The sequence below is a fragment of the Musca vetustissima genome, unplaced genomic scaffold (assembly GCF_032173495.1).
Source record: "Musca vetustissima isolate MV318-11 ecotype Yass unplaced genomic scaffold, APGP_CSIRO_Mvet_v1 utg735, whole genome shotgun sequence".
NCBI classification, from domain to species: domain Eukaryota; kingdom Metazoa; phylum Arthropoda; class Insecta; order Diptera; family Muscidae; genus Musca; species Musca vetustissima.
Window position 1 is genome coordinate 325149 of NW_026884845.1, and position 25456 is coordinate 350604.

At 36.6% G+C, this 25456-nt stretch overlaps 1 protein-coding gene across 1 annotated transcript; it reads right to left on the reverse strand.

The window, feature by feature from the left end:
* Positions 1–1922: 1922 nt before the first annotated feature.
* Positions 1923–19611, reverse strand: LOC133331929 (inositol-pentakisphosphate 2-kinase). Its single transcript, XM_061540317.1, has 9 exons — positions 18963–19611; positions 17424–17579; positions 11587–11687; positions 9335–9829; positions 8785–8843; positions 8411–8548; positions 4280–4862; positions 2180–2400; positions 1923–2085 (listed from the first exon to the last, which is right to left on the reverse strand). Exons 1-9 carry the CDS (start codon positions 19609–19611, stop codon positions 1923–1925), a joined length of 2565 nt encoding a protein of 854 aa, XP_061396301.1.
* Positions 19612–25456: the final 5845 nt, after the last annotated feature.

A 25456-nucleotide genomic window follows, 5' to 3' on the forward strand; every position in this document is an offset into this window, starting at 1 on the left:
AGGCTATATGAACATTAATTCGTGTACATCGACACAATTTATGACGTCTTTAACTGTAACCCATGTTTAAACAAATATTGAGTTTATAGAACCTCAAGCTCGGCTATTATTTTTTTTAGTATATAATCAACAAATACTTTCAAAAATCCCATCTGAATTTATTAGGACCTACGTAGGCCTATAAGGACTACATACCAATCTCCAATAAAGAAACATTAACTTTGTATATCTAGGATGGTAAAGGTATTCTCTATATGCGAGCTGAAGGGTCTATAGAGAATAAAACTTGTCTACAAAGACCCCCTTCATCTCTTTTATAGATACTCACAGCAGATTATACGTAAATATCCTTTTTACTCAAAAATTACTCCCTTAAGATCATGTGGAAAGACTCCCTTTACATACATGGGGAATTCAGTAGGGGTATAAAGACCCCTTTGATTGCTCCTTCAGTTCGTCTATAAAGACTCCTTTCAGCTCATTTTCGGTTCGTCAATAGAGGATCTCATCTACTCGCTTATGAGAACTTCATTCAGTTTGCCTGTAAAGACTTTCTGAAACTAAACTCTTCCTCTCTCGTCCTAAGACGCCCTTCAGTTCGTCTACAAAGACTCCCTTCAGTTCGTCTACAAAGACTCCATAAACCTCGTCTATAAAGTCTCCCTTCAGCTCGTCTCTAAAGATCACCTTCACCTCGTCTATAAAGATTCCCTTCGGTTCGTATATAAAGATTACATTCAGTTCGCCTATAGAGACTCCCTTTAACTCGTCTATGAAAACATCCTGAACTTTTTCTATTTATATTTTTGCGACCCATATTAATATCCCTTACTGGTCATTGTAGAAGAAAAAAAAACTTCACAACAATTTAAATGTATTCATTCGTAAAGCTGATATATGAATTTGTCAAGGGGCAAGCCGACACAAAAAAAAATATAAAATATCTATCTATACAAATCTATGGATATATTTTTTCCTATATAACGATTCAAATGAAAATTCCGATATATGTATTTTTATTTTCATTTCTTGCAATGATTTTCATACCAATCCTGGTGCTGCTGCTGTTGATGACCTTTGGGAATGTTTGAAACAAATATCAAACTAAAATTCTTCAACTGGGTTTGATGTTTTTATATCACAAAAAAAAAAAACTATTCTCACAAAAGCATGTCGGCTTTCGATTCAATGAAATGAATAAAAAATGAGTAAAAAAAATAAAAATTTAGATTGCATTTTAAGAAAAAGATTTAATTGCACATACATACAAACATAAATATTGATGAAACGTTAACTTGTATTTAACCACAAAGATATTGTCACTGGAAGGTCAGTACTTTGAGATATTTAAAGGGTGGTGACAAAATAGGAGAAATATTTGAGGATTTCCATTTCTTTAAAGCGACATTTTTCCTATTAAAAATATGAGAACTTCAATTAGAATGTATAGCAGAGAGAGAGAGAGAGTCAAGGACATATCAGATATATTGCAAAATAGCCAACGAGTGTGTTCCAATGCATTACAGATAACAAACAAATTTCAATAATAAAAAAATTTAGAGAAAATTAATTTACATATTGCCATATAAAACAGGTACATTCCGATCAATTGGTATCTTGTTCTTATTACATATTTTAAAAAATAAATTAGTATGAAACAAACTTACCTCTGTTTGATGATGTGTGGAGTTGATTGCTGAATCTGTTTGGCATTGATATTGCATTTCAATTGTTTCTCTGCATGCACACACATGCATGCAAATACATAATTCTTCATAAATATATTTTATTTAATTATGTTTATTTCTTTCTCTTTTTCTGAGAATTCTTCATAATAACTATGTAAATTAAGTCTTATAGTATTATGGAAAAATATTTTTCTTAAAAAATAAAATATTTCTTTATTTATTTATTTTTTTTTCTTATTGCTCCAGCAGCATGTGAATGGACTGCATAATTTCTTGGGTTTGTTTAACATATTTGGCAAAATGTGTATCTGGCTTAGGATCCAAATCCAATAAAGTGATTTTCGTCATAAAGTGTTGCCCATTTATGCAGATCATACGGGGATTGGCGTTTAAGCTCCTAGCAAGTAAAAAAGTGAAAAAAGGATTTGTGAGAAAAATGGAAAATTTCAGTTTCATTAACTCATTTTAAAGTCTGTTTTTGTTTTTCTTACCCATTGTCAGGCATATTTTTTGTTGACACTTGACGAAATGTTATCATTATGGAACAATCCAAGACAGTGGCAGCCAACTGGTATTGTTCTTCGGCACTCAATTGAGAAATTCCCAATTTCTGTTTTTGGTATTGAAATTTCTTGAGCAGAGTTGATAAAATGTCATAGGATTTGCCTTTTTTCTTGTGATAGTTCTCCTTAAGCATATGGACGAAATTTTGCTGTAAAAAAGAGAGAAGGAAAAGTTGAAAAAATAAAAAATTATAGAAAAAAAAACGTATAAAATGTCCTGTCGGAATATGAGCTCAGGCTCCCTCCACGTCGACTGTAACGACTCCTTTATCTATTGATACTCCCACTAGGATATTCCCTTCAGCTCGTCTATAGAGACTCCCTTCAGTTCGTCTATAGAGATTCCCTTCAGCTCGTCTATAGAGACTCCATTCGGCTCGTCTATAGAGACTCCCTTCAGCTCTTCTATAAAGACTCCCTTCTTCAGCTCGACTATAGAGACCCCCTTCTTCAGCTCGTCTATAAAGACTCCCGTCTTCAGCTCGTCTATAGAGACTCCCTTTTTCAGCTCGTCTATAGAGACTCCCTTCTTCAGCTCGTCTATAGAGAATCCCTTCTTCAGCTCGTCTATAGAGACTCCCTTCTTCAGCTCGTCTATAGAGACTCCCTTCTTCAGCTCGTCTATAGAGACTCCCTTCTTCAGCTCGTCTATAGAGACTCCCTTCTTCAGCTCGTCTATAGAGACTCCCTTCTTCAGCTCGTCTATAGAGACTCACTTCTTCAGCTCGTCTATAGAGACTCCTTCCTTCAGCTCGTCTATAGAGACTCCCTTCTTCAGCTCGTCTATAGAGACTCCCTTCTTCAGCTCGTCTATAGAGACTCCTTTCTTCAGCTCGTCTATAGAGACTCCCTTCTTCAGCTCGTCTATAGAGACTCCCTTCTTCAGCTCGTCTATAGAGACTCCCTTCTTCAGCTCGTCTATAGAGACTCCTTTCTTCAGCTCGTCTATAGAGACTCCTTTCTTCAGCTCGTCTATAGAGACTCCCTTCAGCTCGTCTATAGAGACTTCCTTCAGCTCGTCTATAGAGACTCCCTTCAGCTCGTCTATAGAGACTCCCTTCAGCTCGTCTATAGAGACTCCCTTCAGCTCGTCTATAGACACTCCCTTCAGCTCGTCTATAGAGACTCCCTTCAGCTCGTCTATAGAGACTCCCTTCAGCTCGTCTATAGAGACTACCTTCAGCTCGTCTATAGAGACTCCCTTCAGCTCGTCTATAGAGACTCCCTTCAGCTCATCTATAGAGACTCCCTTCAGCTCGTCTATAGAGACTCCCTTCAGCTCGTCTATAAAGACTCCCTTCAGCTCGTCTATAGAGACTCCCTTCAGCTTCTATAGAGACTCCCTTCAGCTCGTCTATAGAGACTCCCTTCAGCTCGTCTATAGAGACTCCCTTCAGCTCGTCTATAGAGACTCCCTTCAGCTCGTCTATAGAGACTCCCTTCAGCTCGTCTATAATTACACCCTTCTACCTGAAAAGTCACTCTGACCTTCAGGTCATTTAAAAATGTCTATAAATGGTGACATAGTTTCGTATCCTATTTAGGAACCGCGATATACATCTTACTTTACATTCGCTTCCTTAAATGTTGCCTTTCATCACTTTGTCTAAAAATCACTTACCAAATCCCCTGACCATGGCGCTAAACACTTTGTCTCAATAACATTTTTTTCTTTTTCTTATTAAATTTCCATTTATGAATTGTGTTTTTTTTTTTCATCAACACTTTCGGGTTACTACACAAAGTAAGGTTTAAATGGAAGCTCGGAAATGTTTTAACAAACCATAGGTCTTTGTCCACTCATCATTTTGTGCATTTTGTCTTTTCAAGGTTTATTGTGCACCTTTTATCCCTTCGAGTTTTTTTTCTTTCAACTACCTTTTGCTTTTCGTCCAATGGCCTTCAAATGCTTTATCGCATGGATGGTTTTACAAGGTGTAAAAATAAAACCCCTTAACTATGTATGTGTGTGTGTGTCGGTACATGCATGACTGTGTGGGTGTTAGAAAATGCTAGAGCTTTACTCACCTTGGCCAGCAACTGTAAATTTAGAATTTTTTGCAAAACACAATTTTTCGGTAAGCTCAACATTTCCGGTTTGTTCTTTGGCTCAACAGAGACATCACTTCTGCCAACGGATGTGGGACAATGGCTGGGGGAATCACTAAACCCAGCTAAAGACGAGTTCTTGGTATCACTGGATTGCTGCGATGTAGTGGTAGTGCCAGTGGATGAAGTAATGGTTCCTGCCATTTTACTATTTGGCTTAGTGGCGGCACTGATGATGCTGCTACTGCTGCTGGTAGTGGTGATGGTGGTGTTAGCTGTAGTGAAAGTTGTGTTAACTTTTGTTACATCCGATTCCGGTTGTGTTTCCGCTTTTATTGTTTTTAGTTTTTTACCAGGCGTTGTAGGGCTGCTCTGTGGATCGGCATTGTCATGTGCCAATCCCTTGGCAGTAATTTGCACATCTCGTGACTTAGTTGCCATGACGTCGTCAATGTTGTCATCAATGTCCGGATTTGCATTGGCTGCAATATTTGGTCCATTGGGGTTGTAGTCTTTAAGTAGACATGTCACCAGCAATTCTTTAAGAATATGAAGTTGATTGCTGCAAAGAATGGAAACTCGATTTTAAAATATTGCCAAAAAGTCGAATTTATTTCGATTGTCGGACCCTGTGATTCTGGATATTACAAAAAAGAAAAATCATGGAGGATAATGTCACGGGTCCGACAAAGGACAATGACTTTAAGGTATACAAAATTAAACTGGAAAATCCTATGTGTTCCAATGAAAACTGAGAATCTATATTGAAAATTGAGAACATGGAAATATTATAAGCGTGGATTTTTTTAAATATATTTTTTTCAGAGACTATCACAAGCGGTGGCATATTAAAAATAATTTTTAGAAAGACTATCATATCAAAAGCAAAATACGCCAAGGTCCAGGGAAGTTCTTGATTGGAAATGGACCATTATATTTGGAAAGATATTTCTAAATATTTTCTTGAGCATGTTTAGAGATGGGCAGTGGGTAAATACCCAAAGGGTAAATACCCGGTAAATTGGGTAAATACCCGGTAAATTGTGTAAATACCCATTTGTGGGTATTTATTTGGGTATTTACTATATTGAATCGGTAATACAACATCTTGCACCCTATTTCCAGGTTTCTGTTATCAAATCGATTTAGAATGAATAGTTTTACGATACTTTAAAGACGTGGGTAAAAACTTGGGTAAATACCCGAGTTTTTACCCAAAAATTGGGTATAAACTCATTAACTGCCGAACCACTTGACATAGGCGGCCAAAATTTTGCACACATGTTTCTAATGTCAAAGCAAATATAGAAATCCAACATGGGGTCCCTGGGTCCAAGTTTTGATATAGCCCCCATATAACCGTATCTCCCGATTTAAGGTATTTTTAGCCTATTAGACACATTTTAAGGCCAAATTGGCTGTAATTTTGCACAAAGTGTTCTTTTTGAGTACAAAATGTCCATGCAAAATTTTATGTATGTAGGTCCACGTTTACTGGTAGCCCCTATACAAAGGTACCCCTATTTTGAGTATTTACCCAAAAATTGGGTATAAACTCACTAACTGCCGAACCACTTGACATAAGCGGCCAAAATTTTGCACACATGTTTCTAATGACAAAGCAAATATAGAAATCCAACATGGGGTCCCTGGGTCCAAGTTTTGATATAGCCCCCATATAACCGTATCTCCCGATTTAAGGTATTTTTTGCTTATTAGACACATTTTACAACCAAATTGGCTGTAATTTGGCACAGAGTGTTCTTTTTGGGTACCAAATGTCCATGCAAAATTTTATGTATGTAGGTCCACGTTTACTGGTAGCCCCCATACGAAGGTACCCCTATTTTGAGTATTTACCCAAAAATTGGGTATAAACTCACTAACTGCCGATCGGGAGGTACGGTTATATGGGGGCTATATGGCCGCCTATGTCAAGTGGTTCGGCAGTTAGTGAGTTTATACCCAATTTTTGGGTAAATACTCAAAATAGGGGTACCTTTGTATGGGGGCTACCAGTAGACGTGGACCTACATACATAAAATTTTGCATGGACATTTGGTACCCAAAAAGAACACTCTGTGCCAAATTACAGCCAATTTGGCCTCAAAATGTGTCTAATAGGCTAAAAATGCCTCAAATCGGGAGATACGGTTATATGGGGGCTATATCAAAACTTGGACCCAGGGACCCCATGTTGGATTTCTATATTTGCTTTGTCATTAGAAACAAGTGTGCAAAAATTTGGCCGCCTATGTCAAGTGGTTCGGCAGTTAGTGAGTTTATACCCAATTTTTGGGTAAATACTAAAAATAGGGGTACCTTTGTATGGGGGCTACCAGTAGACGTGGACCTACATACATAAAATTTTGCATGGACATTTGGTACCCAAAAAGAACACTCTGTGCCAAATTACAGCCAATTTGGTTGTAAATGTGTCTAATAGGCAAAAAAATACCTTAAATCGGGAGATATGGTTATATGGGGGCTATATCAAAACTTGGACCCAGGCACCCCATGTTGGATTTCTATATTTGCTTTGTCACATGAAACATGTCAAGTGGTTCGGCAGTTAATGAGTTTATACCCAATTTTTGGGTAAAAACTCGGGTATTTACCCAAGTATTTACCCACGTCTTTAAAGTATCGTAAAACTATCTATTCTAAATCGATTTGATAACAGAAACCCGGAAATAGGGTGTAAGATGTTGTATTACCGAGTCAATATAGTAAATACCCAAATAAATACCCGCAAATGGGTATTTACCCGGTATTTACCCACCCCTTGGGTATTTACCCGGTAAATACCCGGTAAATACCATCTCTAAGCATGTTATCCCATTAGTGGAACAACAAAAACGAAGTCTTTTGCCCTAGATCTAAAATTTCCCGAAAATAAAAATGATTATGCTTTCAAATCCATTTTTTTCCATTTAACACTATTATTTGATGTTAGTGTATAACCAATGGAATATTTATTGTTGGTGGTGGTGATGGTAGTGGTGTTACCATTACTGTTGTTGTTAAAATTATTTTCATTGGTGTTACCCGCCGGCAAGCAAGCAGCAGCAGTCAACAACATTTATTTTCTTCCGATTCGTATGCGGTGCAAGTGTCACAGTTGTGCAAATATTGGTTGAGTCCAATGCAATTGGGTTCAATGGTCTGGTTGGTGGGTTGTTGTTGTTGTTATTTTCTCTTTCTGTATCCTTTCAAGTTTTACTTGCGGTAGTGTGTATGTGTGTGTTCAGGACACAGATGACTTTGTAATTTTATTTGATTTCCCTCAGTTTGGTTTCACAGAGTCGAGAGTCTCAAATGTTTTCGGTTTAGTTGCTACTATTTATTTGTTGGAGGTTTTCTTTTCTTCTTTTGGGTGAAAATTGTAAGAAAATGTATTTCTTTTCATTATTTATGGTTAGTTTATTTTGTATGTGTGTGTTTTTTGTTCGCTTGTCAAAGTGCACTTATATTTTATTGAGCTCCAAATGCTTGGGCTTTCTATTGAGACCCAAAGCGTGAGAGTACACAAAAGTAAGTAACTCCACCAAAATGGTAGAGTCAATAATTTTCAAATTGCAATCAAAGGTAACAAATGGTTGCACGGAATTAGAGCAAAGCAAAGAAAATTAACAAGAATCCGCAATAACAGGATGTCAATAAATTAATGCAATTTTTTTTTCAGAAACCTAGGGGAAATCTGAGGAAAGCATTTTGATTATTTTTTTTTTGTAAAAATGTTATTCGATAAAATAATTGTTTAGTTTAGTCATGTGGAATAAGTATCCGAATCGTATGGGGCAGTCAAATGTCATTGGCAGGATAGTAGACTGGGAATATCAAATATAGGTCGGGTTTTGCCGCTCAAAACCCCTTATTATTCACATGAAAAGGGTTGTTTTACAAGGGAGTCCACTTAGGTAGTTTAAAAAACAATCATCTTGTATTAAATTTCTTTAAAACTTTTATAATTTTTACACAGTTCTGCTTCGTCAGGAGTGTCTATTTTCTCAGCCCAAAAAATCCGTCTGCCCATTTTTTAAATTCCACTGCTACATATAACATTTTTGTTCTTCCTATTTTTTGCCATTTTTTATTATTTTAACTTACCTCGGAAATAAATCTTCAATTTTGGACAAGCGGCTAAGTTGGTCATCGAACACAACGATGCCATTCTTGAAGATACGTAAATTATTCTGAGGACATGTGAAAAGTGCATGCAAAGCATTCCACATTCGAGCTGGCACACTTTCAAAAGGACCCCATAAATATGCATACGAAAAGCCAAAAAAGCAGCCGGAACAACGAACGACACATCGATTATTGCAGAAAGCAGGGTGTGTGTGTGAGAAAGAGAGAGAGATAGAGAGATGGAAAAATAGAAAGAAAAAACCCGAACGTTAAAATGATAAAAACCATATTGAAAGTGAAATTGATTTTGATATTGGCTGTGTAAGATAATAAATTGCCGATGTAATACCTACCCAGAGAACAAATCGATGGGACAGTAATTGCTGCGCTGGAGAATTTTTTGCTGCTGCAACTAATATAAAGAAGATAAATGGAAAGATAAAAGTTAGGCCATAGACAACAACAAACATAAATGTAATTTAAAAAATATAAAAATAAAAAAATTTAATAAAGCACAGTGGGAGGATGAAAAAATCCACCGGAGGATTTTAAATCAGGACAATTTTTGACAAAAAAAAACCGTTATGAAAACCTAGCAGGTTGGATATTTTTAAAAAATATTTTTTCTAGGATTTAGCAGAGCTATAAGCGTGAATTTTTAAATATATTTTAACAAGGACTATAAGATTCAAATAGGCGTGAATTGTTAAAGAATATTTTTAAAGGGCTAGGCGAGAATTTTTAAAGAATATTTTTTCACTTTTTCAGGGCTAACATAGGCGTGGATTTTTTAAAATATGTTCCCAAAGACTGTCCATAAATGTTGATTTAAATGAATGCTGAGCCCCAATGGGAATAACATACGCCAGTACTTTATTTTTTTCACAAAGCACAAATATTTACCTTTAAAAACTGCATGCTGCAATAGCGACACCTGATGTCCACCTCGTCATGTAAGACTCCCACTGTCGTTCCTGATGCTGGCGCTTCTTCTTCGTGTATGGCTGACAATGATTTTTGTTGTTGTTGAGGAGATGTTGTAGTTTTTGTTATGGATGACTTATTTTGAGTGGCCGTAAAGCATTCTTTGTCAGCTGATGTTTGCAATGTGCCTTTGGATGTGGATGTGGTGGAGGTGTAGGTGTAGGTGACAGGTTCCACATCCACTAAACTATATGCAGTTGTTTCTGTTGCTACTGTTGTTGGCTGTTGCACAGCTACTCCTGTTGTTGGCTTTATATCAAATAAATTGTTAACATCGTTGGGTAAGAGCCAGCCTTGTTTCGGTTTTATTTCAATGGCGAATGTATCTTCCAGGAAAATATTGTTGCTGGCACCAGCGATGGCATCCTGGTCATCAGCAGGACTACAACAACATTGTTGTTTTGATTTTGTTTGCTTTGTTTCACAATGACCCATGAAATACCAAACATCCAAAAAAGAAAAAAGACAACAACATTCAAAGATAACAAAGAGCCAGGCAGGTATTCTTCAACAAAAAATAAAGAGAGGGAGAAAAAAGACTCCCCAAACAGCCAAGAGCTTTCCGTCCAAACAAATACCAAAAAACCCAAACCAGTTAAAAACCATGAAAATAATAAATTGTATAAACAAACAAAGAACAGCAAAAAACGAACGGGAGCCAGACTTAAACTCATAAAAATCACAGCAGACTTTAGAAGTTTATTTTGATTTTTTTAGTTCGGTGCCTGACATAATAAAACTTAAACAAAAATCAGATATCCAATGATGCATGGTCCTGTATGCAGCCCGGAAATGAAGGAATGGTAGCCATCAGTTGGTTGTTGTGGCTGTGGCAACAATAGAACACCAACACCATCACATCTACCCACAACCAAATGCAACCAGAAGTTGAAGTTTGGGAGTTTTTTTTTTTTGCTATTTCAGCATTAAATTGAGAGTGAAATATATAACCGAAAATGGACAGTGGAAAACTTCAGAGGATGGATTATCATATGTGGTAAATACAAAGGATATACATATGCCCGAGACTGGTCAATATGTCTATTTAAGGGAAGCTTTAAGATGAATTATGAGGTTTTTGTTTCGGAAGTTTGAAAAAGTTAACAAAGCTGTGGTCTGTATTTGTAAGACAATTTCTAAGAAAAATAGAACTGCTTTATTAAACTCGTGTGCTGCTTTATTTACATATATTTTAAGGGTGTGTCTAAGGCGCGGATTTAAGAACAATATATATATATATATATAATATATTTTTTCTAAATGTACGCCCGAGACGTGGATTTAAAATATATTTTTTTTCAAAGACTAACAAAGGCGTGGATTTTTTAAAAATATTTTTCAAAGACTAACAGAGGCGTGGATATTTTAAAAATATATTTCAAAGACTAACAGAGGCGTGGATTTTTTAAAAATATTTTTCAAAGACTAACTGAGTCCTTCTGTGCTTCAGGAAACAGAACCTCTACTTTTCGAATATAATATTTTTTAAACATTAGCCGTTTTCCTTCGGGACCCTTTTGTGGATCTGTGGGATGCAGGAAAAATGGAAATAGTAGATCTATTCTCAGCATTCAAAATTTCTTCAATTCCTCGTAAGACTTAAGTGAAACATAATTGTGGGCATAATTTATGTTCTAAACATCGTCATATGTTCCACCTCCCGAATTTAAGCACATGGGAACCTTATTCCGTCCGCAATGTGGAAACAACACCACATGCATGATTACATGGCAACCAAACAACATGTGGTAATAGTGTTGCATGTTCTGGTGCAACATTTTGTTGTTGCACGAAGCAATCATTTCAAAGCAATAAACTAACCAAGGACAACAATAGTTAAATGCTAAAAAAATGGAAAAATGAAATTACAACAATGATTTATTATTTTCTAAGGAAATAAACAAAAGGACTCTCTGGCATCAATGGTGCTGCTACAAAAAAAGCTTGTACCTTGCAACTACTCGTATACGAAATTTACAGCTACAATGTTGCGTTACTTTCGAAGATTGGAACATAAAAAAACGCACACGATACAAAAAAAACTCGAGGGGGCTGCAGTCCCCCCACGAAGAATGCACAGAAGGAGGCATAGAAATTGTATGGAAGACTGGCTGTGAGGAGGGCTACCCACTCAGGGATAAAGCTGGAAAGAGAAAATTGTTGTTTTTTACCTGTGAATTGGAAAATAAACTATCGAACTCTGCTGGCAAACGGGTAGCATCTGGCAGTAACAAACCGTAATGGCCACCAAATTCTTTATCCAAACGATTAACTGCAAAAAGAAAGAAAATGTGAAAAAAACACAGAGGGTTAGAATAGTTTGTCGAGAAAAATGACAGAATGCAAATTGAAAAAGGAAATTGAAAAAATGTTATTAGGGAGATGGTATTCAAATATAACTGCAGGACAAAATATCCAATAAGGCTATGTCTAAATGTACATAATTAGAATATAAAATAAAAAACCTTCGAGAATGTATAAAAATTCTAGAACTTTTAGAAACAGCTATGAATATTTGTTATATTGTCTTGGGGGTTGCACTTTGAGTCTCACAACTTTAGTCCCGAGAGACGTAACTCTAAAAAAACTCATAAATAGTAAACATTTCTTAGTGCAACTAAACATTCCAATGATGATTTTGTTGTATTTCTTTCTTCGTTTAATAGTTTCCGTTGGCAAAAACAAGCTAACATTTTACATGAACCCACTCAGACGAATACATTTTGTTTTCCATTTCCCCTTGCAACAATTTCAAGATTTTCCCCAACATAACTGCAACAACAACAATGTTTAGAAAACAAAGTTATTGCATCTCAATCTACACAAAGGTATTTCGAATAGATGCCATTCCTTGTACATTTCAATCCATCATTTTATCCCTTTGCAAACGAATGAGTACCCATCCAGCGTTTCGTCCTCTTTGCTGCCATCTGACAACAAAGTTCAATTCTTGCAAAACTTGATGCTCTACTTGAATTGTGGTTACATATTAAGTTTGTTACATGGAATTATGACCGAGGGAAGTTTTAGAGAAATTTTTTAAATGGCAATTTTCCAGAAATAAAAATGTTATTTTCATTTTTTTTCACCAAGCATAAAAATTAGCAATTCTTCGGAGAATAAAATCTGTTACTTGGAAATTGTTTCAATGGAAGTTTGAGCTGGGACTTCCATTGAAGTTTTATTGTGGACAATTACATGTGATTTCTATGAAAGTGAATTTTATTTAAATGGTTAAAAACATACACATTAAGAAAATTTTCTAATTTTATGATATTTCATTAATAGAATGTCTTTAAGTCCGTGTCAAAAGATTTTCCATGAAATGGTCACTTATAGACCAGCTGGTCTAATTGCATGATCTATAAAATAGATGGAAACATATTTTCACTGGAGTTGAGGTTTTTTTTACCGAAGATATAATATTATATTCCAACATATCACATTCTGGGATTCTTACGGAATACGAAAATAAGGTGTAATATATCAAAATGAAAAGAAACGTAAATAAGAACATCCAATATTCTAAAATCTGTTATTCTCGTTATCTATGAGAAGAAATGTATTCGCCAATAAAACGATCTGGTCCCCAGCCCATTCATGACGACACTTTTAATCTATAGCTCGCCTACAAAAACGTCATAAAAGGTTCTTGTGCTCCGGATCGATTTTTGACTGAAGCTCTTCAATAAATAATCCATATCTTCTGATCGTCTACAAACCCAGCCATCAGCTCATCGATAAAACCCTCCCGTTAGATCGTCCAAAAATACTGTTTTTATTTCTTGAGATGTTTTCAGCTTGTCAATATAGACTATATTCAACCCCTCATTAAAGACTCCATTCAGTTCTAAAGACTCTAAAACGTTTCCGCCGATAAAGACTCCCTAAGCTTCAGACACTCTCGTTAATAAATACCTTCTGACCTTCATTACACCTTTAAAGATCCGTCATCCTCCTATAAAAACTGTCCGAGTTTCACCTTACCTAAATATACTCCTTCAGTTTAACATTTGCGATAAATCGTTTTTATTTTCTCCGGATGCTCCTTATGCCAGCATCGTTATTCATGTTTTTGTATTCCAGCAAAATATATGATTGGTCTGTTGTCTGAATTTTGTGCATTGATTGAGGTACTTGTCTTACATGATGTTATTGCCATCTGTCGTTGTATAGAAACAACTCATGCTTGAAGTTTGGGCAGTGGTTGGGGTCCTGGCTTATTAAGTGTAATAATTTTCCATTTACTTCCTTCAAACTCCCTGAATTTTAAATTTTCTAAAAATAATTTCGAGCTTATGTTACACCTCTAACGACCTGTTAGACTTCTATAACATCGCATGGCCTTCAATAAGTAGGTAGATAAATAAGTAGGCTAAAAACTTCGAAGTAACGTTATTCACGTCTTATAATCCAGCAAAATAGATGATAAATCTGCTGCAGCGTGTTTTGGGTGCTAACACCTATCTTTGCCTAGGACCAAACTCTCCTTGAATTTGTGCAGTGAATGAGGTACTTGTCTTAAATGATGGTACTGCCATCTATCCTTGTATAGTAGTGTAGTTCTAGCTTATGAAGTGTAGTGATTTTCCTAATTCGAAATTTTAACTCTTCTAATAATAACACTATCTGCGCTTATCTCTCTTTGAGTTTTGTATCAAATATAAGTAGTAAATTGGCTATAAAGTCTCCCTATAATTGTTCCGCAGTTACTCCTTTTGGAAGCATTGTTAATCATTTTTTATTCCATGGTAGTAAATGATTATGCTGATGCAGAGGTTGGTTATTAGAATGTTAGGGGGGTTTCGGATGCATTCAGATGTATCGTGATGAAATGTAAGTATCCTTGAGCTTTGAATCGGCGATAAGTACCGAAGAGGCTATAAGGGCTGCATATCACTGTATGCCCAGTTACTATTTTGTATTTAAAATAATTTTGTATTCCATTGAAGTAAACCAATGGTCTGCGCTGCCATCTATTGTGGCCTAGAAACAACGCTTCCTTGAAATTTGTGGAATGGTCATTGCTTATGTAGTGTTGCAACAGGACATGGGTGGCGCCATCTCTTGCTACTTTTACCATGTGTTATCCTCATATCTTACTGCATTTCATTGAAGTACGATTTTTTAAAATTATTCGAAGCCCATTTTGAAAAAATTTTCCCCTTCCGCTGGTCTGACACAATCGAAAAAAATATTCTTCTTCTTCTATCTTCCATAAAATTACTTTTTATCTTCTCAAAAATGCTTATAAGAGGACCTTCTGATCCTCCACTAGAGACTTCAGTCTATAGAGCATTTTTTCTGTAAAGATTCTAGACGAACTGAAGGGAATCTTTACAGACTAGCTGGAGGAATTTTTTACAGGAGCTAAATGAGACGTTAGAGAGTTGAAGAATTTTTTGAGCCAGCCGAATCGGCGGAGGTCAAGGGAGTCATTATAGATGAGGTGAATGGAGTACTCGAGGTGCAGGGTGTCTTTATAGACGACATGCAAGGAGTCTTTATAAATACAAAGAAAATCTTTATTTTCCTATAATCTTCATTTGGTCTTCCATAATCTTTCATTTTTTAGAGCTATTGCAACAAGACATTGTCACGTATGTATTTCAACCGATATTCCTGTATTCTACAAATCTGCATACAAACAGTAAAAAAATGTGTTTTACATTAGAATATCTCCCTCAAAAGTCGGTGCCTACGACACTTCTTAAAATCTATCCACATTCTATCGTAATAAAATTTCTTATCAAAGAATATTCATTCAAGATGCAGCTCAAAATACCAAGTCATATTGCTATTGTATGGAAGAAGACAACAAAGATATCGCAACACCTTTTCATATCAATATCATCATACTATACGAAGGAACGAACGGCCAATCGAAAAAAAAAAAACATCGACACAACTAACCTTTGCCCTTGCAATTGAAAGCGATTTAAATGTTCAAATGGAAGTTCTGCTTTAGCATTTTCTGTTAGCCATTCAGTTTTATCTGGAGATTTGCTAACAAACAAAAACAAAATGATAAACATCAACTGCAAAGATGAACAAAGAAAAAGACATGTGTGGTGGGGGAGAGAGTGAAGAAATATAAAACTATACAATATAATGAAATTTGGCAAAGAGGTGGTGCTATTGTGGAAACAGAAGAAAAACTTTGACTGTGTATTTAATTCTTGCATATCATCATGATGGTTCGTTCGTTCGTTAAGCCAATCATGATTGATTTGAATTTGAATATCTGTATACAAAATCTCCTGAGGGAATATTATTGTTATGGTAATATTTTTTCGATACTAGAAAGAATAATTTGAATAAAAATATGCGGGTTATAAAGTTATAGACTTTAATTCCGCACTAAAGGCTTTAAAAGCCTTGCTTTGTATATGAAAAAAAATATTTATGATTTTTTATGAACATACTCAATGTATGTTTTGCCTGAATTTTATTTATTGTCAATAACAAAACAATAATTCAATACTCAGAAATATTTTGCAACAATTTATTCATTTATTACGACTAATTTTAAATAATAAAATTTTCATTGTAAAATGTTGTATTCCTGATATACCACACTATGAAAAAATTTAGAAAATTTTTTTATTTATTTGAATACCGAAACAAATGACCAAACTCATCATTCATTGGAATGCTGACCACTAGATGGCGTACACGAGACTATGCAAGTGCAGACTCTTCATCCATACCCACATCTTTTCACTTTACTTCGTTATAATTACATTTTTTGTTCGAATATCCGACAAATATTCCAAAAACAATCAACCCTTTGTTTTAATGTGTGTAGATCCATAGGCATTCCTACATTAGAATTTGGCCAGGCATTGGAAACAAATTGCAGTAGCTACAACATTGCTGCTATTGCATTTGAGTTCTTATTTAGCCAACTTATTGTGAATATTTGCTAACTTTTTGGCCAAATCAACATCAAAGTAGTCATATCTGTGGATAGAGTTAAAAAGCTAGACCACCTACCCAGAATAGAATATTGGCTGGAAATGGTTGGACATTGATCAAACAATGTGTTTCCGAAGAAAAAATATTGAAAAATTCTTCACATTTCCACAGACAGGCAAATATTTACACATATATGTATACTTTAGTTAGGTGGGTGAATGAGGAAGAGAGAGAGACGGGGAGGCAAAATTTTACACTGGAGTACAAATTATATTTAAAGGTAGAAAGTCTTTATACACGAGCTGAAGGGAGTCTCTATAGAAGAGCTGATGGGAGTCTCTATAGACGAGCTGAAGAAGGGAGTCTCTATGGACGAGCTGAAGAAGGGAGTCTCTATAGACGAGCTGAAGAAGGGAGTCTCTATAGACGAGCTGAAGAAGGGAGTCTCTATAGACGAGCTGAAGAAGGGAGTCTCTATAGACGAGCTGAAGAAGGGAGTCTCTATAGACGAGCTGAAGAAGGGAGTCTCTATAGACGAGCTGAAGAAGGGAGTCTCTATAGACGAGCTGAAGAAGGGAGTCTCTATAGACGAGCTGAAGAAGGGAGTCTCTATAGACGAGCTGAAGAAGGGAGTCTCTATAGACGAGCTGAAGAAGGGAGTCTCTATAGACGAGCTGAAGAAGGGAGTCGTCTCTATAGACGAGCTGAAGAAGGGAGTCGTCTCTATAGACGAGCTGACGTGAGTCGTCTCTATAGACGAGCTGACGTGAGTCGTCTCTATAGACGAGCTGACGTGAGTCGTCTCTATAGACGAGCTGAAGAAGGGAGTCTCTATAGACTTCAGAGACGAGAATCTCTATAGGAATCAGTAATGGACTAACTAGGTTCGCGAACATTACAAGACATTTTTCTCTAATTACAAGAGTCTCAAGACTTTGTGAGACTTACTTCATAATGTCCTGTTTCGAAGACCTAAGGCAAGCAATCATTATTTTTATGAACCAAATATATTTTGGCGAATAAATTTGCCTTCCTCTGTTACCATCTTAAAAGCTAAAGAAAAAAAATACACATCCGCATTGATACATACCTGGCCGGTACGGCCTAATGTGCTCATTTATCCAATCTCTGTCATTGGGATTTGGCACTGCAACAATATCCGCTTCGAATACAAACTCATTTCCCAGTAGGCAACGTATGATACCAATATAAGCCACATAATGGTCCATTGTCAAGATTCCAACAGCTGGTTTAGAGTATCCGCACACCACACGGCACACACACACACATATGAGGCCACACAAATAGGACGAAGCAGCCGGAAACATACAAATGAAATTCGAAAGAAATAAAGAAAAAAAAGAGTTGAATTTTGAGAATGAGACAAAACACAGATCTGCTGGCCAAAAACTAAAAATTGAAACCAACTGCATCCCTCACTCACGGCAAAAGGACAAGATTAAACAGGGAAGCTTGGGAAATGTGAATTAGGAAAAACACCACAACTCCGCAAAACTGAAAATGAAAAAAATACATAGAAGTGAAAACTATTTCAGCGATAACGCTATCATAGGCAGCCTATAGACAAATATGCAGACATCTTGGTATGGGGATAGCCAACATTTCGAAAACAATAACAATTGCAACCAAATGATATATAAACACATTCCTGGTGCAAATGTTGTTGCAAGCCAAAAACAAAAAATTCCACATAAAATCATTAAAGCTTTTGTAATGGAATTTCCGAGGAGTGTTCGGCGGTCCGACCCATCTATTATATTATTTTGCCAATAAATATTAGGGTTACCTTGGATTTCACATCGATTTTTTTTCTCTTTACACATATAGGAAGTATTACACATAGAGGAAGTATTTAGATACCAGCTGAAGCTAACCGGAGAGGGGAGTATACTATGGAGGAACTCGCTCGCTCGGAAAAACGTCTATTCTGGTTGAATCCAAGGGGACTCTTTTATAGCTGAAGGGAGTCTTCATGGGCGAGTTGAAGGGAATGCTTATAGGCGAACTGAAGAGAGGTTCTATAGATGAGCTGCATGAAGGCTCTATAGACGATATAAATGGTATATGAAGGTATATGAAGGGAGTTTTTACAGACGAAATGGAATGGAATATTTTTAGCATAGATGAAAGGAGTCTTGATAAAGGAGCTGATGGAAGTTTTAATGGGCGAGCTCAGAGGAGACTTTATTGAGGACCTGAAGTGAGTGAGGGGACTTGAAAGAAGTCTTTAAAGAGGACCTAAAATAAAGGGAGTCTTTCTAGATGAGCTGAAGGGAGTAATGCAGATGAGCTGAATGGAATCTACATATACGATACGAATTTTGTAATCTTTGGTTTTAAAAAGGAGACAGGAATAGGAGGTCCTTCTTTTTATACTTTTTCGAATCGAAGATATATCTATTTCCGAAGATGATCGTCCATTTGAGTTTCTGATTCACATTACAACCCAATGTAACAAACCACCCCTAAGCTATTGTTGCTGTAATCAGCAAATTTTCCCTAGCCAAGGAAATGGAATAGTAAAATGAATGGCATGGAACATTTTCGGTTTTTGGGAAAAAGTGGAGCGGTGCAAGTCAGAGTGTGTTGCCTACAACTTCGTACTTACCGTTTGAGCTCTGAGGCAGTTGTAGTAGCTGTTGGCCGGTTGTTGTTAAAGTCATATTTGTTGGCTCCTGCTGATGCAATTCCGACTGCTCATGTTGTTGTTGTTGCTGCTCTTCTTTCTGATTATCCCAATGCTCCTGCTGTTGTTGTTGTTGCTCCAGCTGTTGTTGTTGGTGTTTGTTTGGTCCAGGACATTTTTGGCCATATTGGGTATCTTGATGTTGTGGTTGTTGCTTCCATTCATTCATTTGTTGCAATTCCTGCAGAGATATTTCGTTTTGTTGTTGTTGCTTTTTGGATTGCTGTTTTTGTTGAATTTTTGGCAAACGTAAAACTTTTTTAAATTGCGGTAATGCAAGCACCAAATTTGCATTACCCTCAGCACGATAGATCAACTCAATTTGGCTCAGATCCATGCGAGTATTTTGTTGGCTAGAAGGCATAGATGGTTCGTGCTTCTGTTTCTGTCCGAGGTCTTCTGCATCGTCCTCCACATTCATATTTGAATTGTGGCCATGCTGCTGTTGCGGGAGCTGCTGCTGCTGTTGTAACTGTTGTTTATTCAAAACACTCAACAGTTCGAGCAATTCCTTTGGTGGCTCACTTGATTGCGGGCATGATGAAGCGTATGATGATGTTTCCGAAGCCATTATATCTTTTCAATCTTTCCAAAATTTCTCAATTCTCTCGGTTGGTTGGATGGTTTGTTATTTGTTTGGTTACTACGGTTATTGTGTGGATGTTGTTATGTTATTCCCTAAAAATGTACAAATAAAAAATTAGAAACATTTCGATCTGATATTTGTTTAATAATTATGAAATCCAAGTCAATTTTTGTATGATAAAGGAGTCATTATAGACCAATCGAGGGAGTCCATATCCGAGGTGACTGGAGTTTCCAAAGGCAAGCTGACTGATGTTTTTACTGACAAACTGAAGGGAATCTTTATAATTGATTTTAAGGAAGTTTTTATAGAAGTTGAAAGGGGTTTCTACAAAGGAACTGGTTACAGTCTCTTTATGACGAGCTGAAGTAAGTCTTTGAATGAATTTAAAGACGACCTGAAGGGAGACTTTATAGACGGCATGGTGGGAGAATTTTTAGATGAGCTGAAGGGAGTCTCTATTGGCGATCTGAAGGGAGTTTTTGTAGACGAGCTGAATGGACGACATGAATGGAGTCTTTGGGGATTATACAGCTGACCTTAAAGGGAGACTTTATAGACAACCTGAAGGGACTTTCTATAGGCGAGCTGAAGGGAGTCTCTATAGGAGAGGTGATGTGAATATTTAAGACGAACTGAGACTTTGGGTAATCTAAAGACGGCCTGAAGAAATTATTTTAAGACGACATGAAAGGAGACTCTATAGACGAGCTGAAGTGAGACTTTATAGACGAGCTGAATAGCGAATTTATAGACAAGCTTATGGCAGTCTCTGCGAAGGAAGTTTTTCTAGACGAGCTGAAGTGTATGAATGGACATGTTTGACGAGACGAGATATATTTAGTCTTTTGGGGACCTGCTGAGAGAATTTTTGTAGACGACCTATCGGGAGTCTTTATAGAGGTACTGAAGGGATATTTAAAATTTATTAAACGAATTTGGAAATACATTTTTATGGACGTGGGAGTAATTTTAAATAAACTGTATATGAGCTACGTCTAGTTGAGGGAATATTTTATAGGCAAGGTGAAGCAGGGCGAACTAGAGTCCGTAGAGATTAGATACGCTTTAGACAGCTCAGATCAAGACCGTAGAAGATCAATTTGATATACCTTTCTCTATATGAAGAACTGTACTAGATCTGTTGCCTGTAGTAGGCTTGTAAATGTCATCTGTCTTTAGTATGAGTGTATAAATTCTTCCATAGACAGATGATCACCTTCAGGTCGTCTACCTATAGGCATTTCTAATAGGCTGAAAGCAGCAGCTTTTATATGTACCTTTTGATAAAATGAGTTAGCACGTCTACTAACGGCCATATATAAACCAGCTGAAGGGTAGGGAGCTGAAAGGTGAGGTGTTTTAAAGCAATTTTAAAAATACACTGAGCTATCTGGGCCATTCATTTTTATAAGGAAATAAAATCTTTGAATATTTGAAAATTAAGAGCAGCTGATTACACATATTACATCATTCTTTTAGAGGACAATCCTACTGCGACCTAGTCTGGATCTAAGTTGATCCCATTTTATTAAATAGATGTCAGGGGTATCCCCTACAGATTTCACCGACGTACTTTATAGAGGTGAATGCAGTTCATACGAATTTCGACTAAATTACTGAACATTGAATCGATTTTTAAAGAAATTCTTTTCATCCTACACGTTCTGCAGTGAGTACCTCTTCTCCTACCTTCAAATATACATTTCATATTCTTTACTTTCTGGGGTCATTTTTCATTTTGTTATCATTGGATAAGTTACAAAATATTTCGAAAACATTATTGTATTGCATATCTCTTCTCTTTTGTATGTCTTTACTTTCCAATGTAAAACATTTTATGTTTTCGTTTACAGTTTTTGCCTGTTTTTGTAAAATACAGTTTTGATTTTATGCAAAAGTTATTCTAAGCTTTTGTATTTTGTTGGAAAATTCTTACTGTTTTTGTTACTAAAATGCTTATCTGGTTGATACGAAGGGGATTACATATATACTCATGCTTAGAGATGATAGAAACATGTAAAATCTACAATAATGAACCATTGATAGGAGGAAGATGAGAAGACGGGAAGGTAGAGAAGAGACATGTTAATAATTTTTCAAAACCCCACAACAGTGGGTGTGTGTGGAAAGAGTTAGTTGATGTCGCTCTAACCTTAGAACAATAATGTCCAACGTAACACCACCAAGTAGTGACAATTCAAGGGTAATTTCTCTTTTCAAAAACTTTTCATCGAGTCGAGTATGAGTCCAATAAATTTTATCAATTTCACGCCAAAGATTATTTTACACAATAAAGAGATGAAGAACGGGTGTTTGTGAGCGTCGTCCATCGTTCCGCAAAAGCCAATGACGTAAAAATGGAAAATGTTTTGTAATTAAAAACTTAATGATAAATTGATTTCTATTGTGTGCCATTATTGTTGGAGGACATGACAGTAAAAATATGTGTTAAAGTTTTCCCTGAACTGACCTTTGGCTTGTTATTGACCAGATAAATTATAAATCACACAAAACAATAGCCAGTAATTGAAAGTAATCTTGAAAATATGAAATCCTTTTGAGGAAGGGTAAGATGGGGAGAGAGGTTGTCATATAGTCCCACAGCAATTTAGCATACTCAAAATAACATATTTGCGAAATAAAAAAAATGGGGAGAGAGGTTGTCATATAGTCCCACAACAATTTAGCATTCTCAAAATAACATATTTGCGAAATAAAAATGCGTGGTAAATTAAAAAAGAGGGTCTCTTTATCAATTGTCTGACAGTGCTATTTACTTTCTGGTCATGAATTTATGTCCTTCATGGAATCTCTCACAAATATTTCATGGTAAAGCAAACGTAATAACATATAAATTCCATCTAATGGAGGAGGTTATTAATACCTCTAATAGACCTTCAGCGGCTATAGAATTAAAATTATGCTGACTTCTTTTACCTTACTTAGCTTGCCTTTTACAGATCGGTTGTTACATAAGCCGAGCTTAAAAAAGATTTCCAAGCGCGTCGATCTTGTGCGCAGTTAGAATTATCATGTTCCAAGATGTTGTCTTCTACTTCATCTTTTCATCTAATTCGTGGCCTTCCCCTTCTGTGTGGCCTTGTTTCTAAACTGTTTCCATTGTAGCATATATTGGCCATCACAATCCTTCTCCGAGTTTCAAAACGGATGTCATTAGTTTTATTTATGGCGGTACCAAGGTGTATAAAATCTTTAACTACCTCGAAGCTGTAGTTCTCAAGTTCCACAGTTGGTCGAGTCTACTGGGCATCTTGCGCGTTGATACCATCAACTTGATCTTCTCGCCATTTTCTGCCAGACCCACTTTGGCAGACTCCATCTAAATTTGTTCAAAGGTGGATGTTACCGTTCGCAATGTTCAGCCCATTATGTCGATGTCATCGGCTTAGGCGAGTAACGTGTGTGGTTTGGTGTACAGAGTACCATTTCTTTTCACATTTGCGTGTCGTATGACCTTTTCCAGCAGGATGTTGAACAGGTCACACGTCAAACTGTTACTTTGTCTGAATCCTCGTTCAGCATTGGAGTGTTCCGATAGGTCCTTTCCGAATTTAACCGCTAATCTTGTGCCACCTGATGTTATCCTGCCGTATTAATTTTGCTTTATAGTCGACGAATAGGTGGAATGCGTCGATGCGTTTTTCGTGGGTATTTTCCAGGATTTGGCGCAGAGTGAAAATCTGATCAATGGTGGATTTGCCAGGTCTGAAGCCGCATTGGTAGGATCCAATAATGTCACTGTCGCTCAGTCGTTCAAACACCGTGCTGGATAGCACTATATGCGATGGAAAAAAGACTAATTCCTCTGTAGTTGGCATATATCTTCTTGTATCCATTTTTGGGCACGAGACACAGGATGCTAAGGTTTCAATCATTGGGCATGCATTCCTCTAGCCAAATTGTAATAATCAGCCGGTGCATGCTCCTGACCAGCATCTGACCACCAGGGTTGAATATTTCGGCTGGCTCCTTTTATTACCTTCACTTTATTACTTTTCAGACTATTAATTGCTAGTCTAACATCATCTTGGCTAGGTGGTATACACTCTGGGGTTCTGATGACAGAAGCTTGACTTCTTTCACCTCTCACCCTTAAAGAGAAACCCATAAATAGAAACTTAATTTAGAATAAGTATTTATTAAACTTTGTTCACCAAACTTATATAATAATCCCCCGCTCCCTAAGACATACCAAACATCCTTAAGAGTTATTGAAGTACTTAATAAAGCTTGATATGTATACACTTCAAAGAAATTTATTTGGCAAATATTTTTATATTATCTCTCTCTCTAAAACCGTTCACATGCTTTCCCCCAATCCGATATCCTACCCCTCTCCCACCATAACTTCCTTTGCAACTTTACAACTCTACAAAGAAAATATCTAATATCAATCAGTTGATAAACTGTACTTCTTTGCAAATCCCCAAAACACTTATACCGGTATCCTTCCTTTGATCCTTGTCATTTTTTTTCGTTTTTATTTTGGGTCTTGTCTTGCCTTACTTTGTGTAAACAACAACTGCTGTGCATGTCCCTGGGCGCACGTCCTTTCAACAAGTTGATTTGTATTTTCGACCTGAAGACAATTTGCAATGCATTTTATCGCCCTGCGGATGGGTTGGGTGAGTGAGTGAAGAGGTTGCGTTGCAAAGCAACTCGAAACTGAAAAGAGCTGTCAGCCGAAAAATGGCAAACTCAGAACGGCAGGCAGACAGGTAAGCAGTCAGTCAGTCTAACTGTCAGCCAAATTGGCATTCAGGTAAACGCAAATAAAGCAAATCGCTGGTGATACTGCTTCTGACGAACAGTGAACAAAAAACCCCACAACGACGAAGACAAACAACCAAGTGCGAAAATGTCATTTTAACGATTGTTCTGCAGCGATTTTATTCCTGAGTTATTCTTCTTCCTCTCAGTTCAATAAAATTGAACAAAAATAAAAGAAACGAACGAACGAAACGCCACAAAACGTTTTGCATTTTTCAATAACAATTTTATATTCAAATTTTCAATTTTCTCTCCAATGGAGGATGGACGCCTTTTCCAAGCCCGGTAATGGAGCAGATACTACGAAAATAAAATATGCTGGGTAAAAAAAAGAGTTCAAAACAAAAAAACGGCACGAAATTGAAAAGGCAAATAAAAAGTAGAAAAATATCAGCACAAAGACTCAAAACGTGATTGTAATGTAATCACCGATATTTGTTGGAAAGCAGAACCCCAATAAAACGATGAAGAAGACACAAAAAAAATACACACAGGAGATTGTGAGAACAATTTTTTACGTTTGGCCTGTTGTTGTGGCATTGTCAGTATCCATGGCAAGGGGCCGCCACAGCCTCCCATTTTGCAAAAAAAAGAAGAAGAACTACTGTTGGAGAACAAAAACAGCAATGAAAGGACTTTGCGAAGTTAATGGTCGGAAAATACAAAACAAATCTGTTGTACTTTGCTGCTGTTGTAGTTGTGGAAAGGTATTGATAATCTTCTTCGTAACGTTTTATTTATCACGGCTAAGCATCACTTAGCCCTCCTCTATATGATGAAGGACTTGGATGTAAAGAGATATTCCAACACCAGCATCACTTAGCCCTCCTCTATGTGATGAAGGACTTGGATGTAAAGCGATACTCCTTTAAAATAATTTCAGGCAAAACTCGAATAAAGTTAACTGTATAAAAATAATAATTACGCTAGGCAACTAAATCTAGGGAGAAGATCACGAGGAAGAGAAGATTCTAGATCACACAAAATACCCAATGTTATTCCAAAATTATGACATGACCCTATACAGCATTGCCAT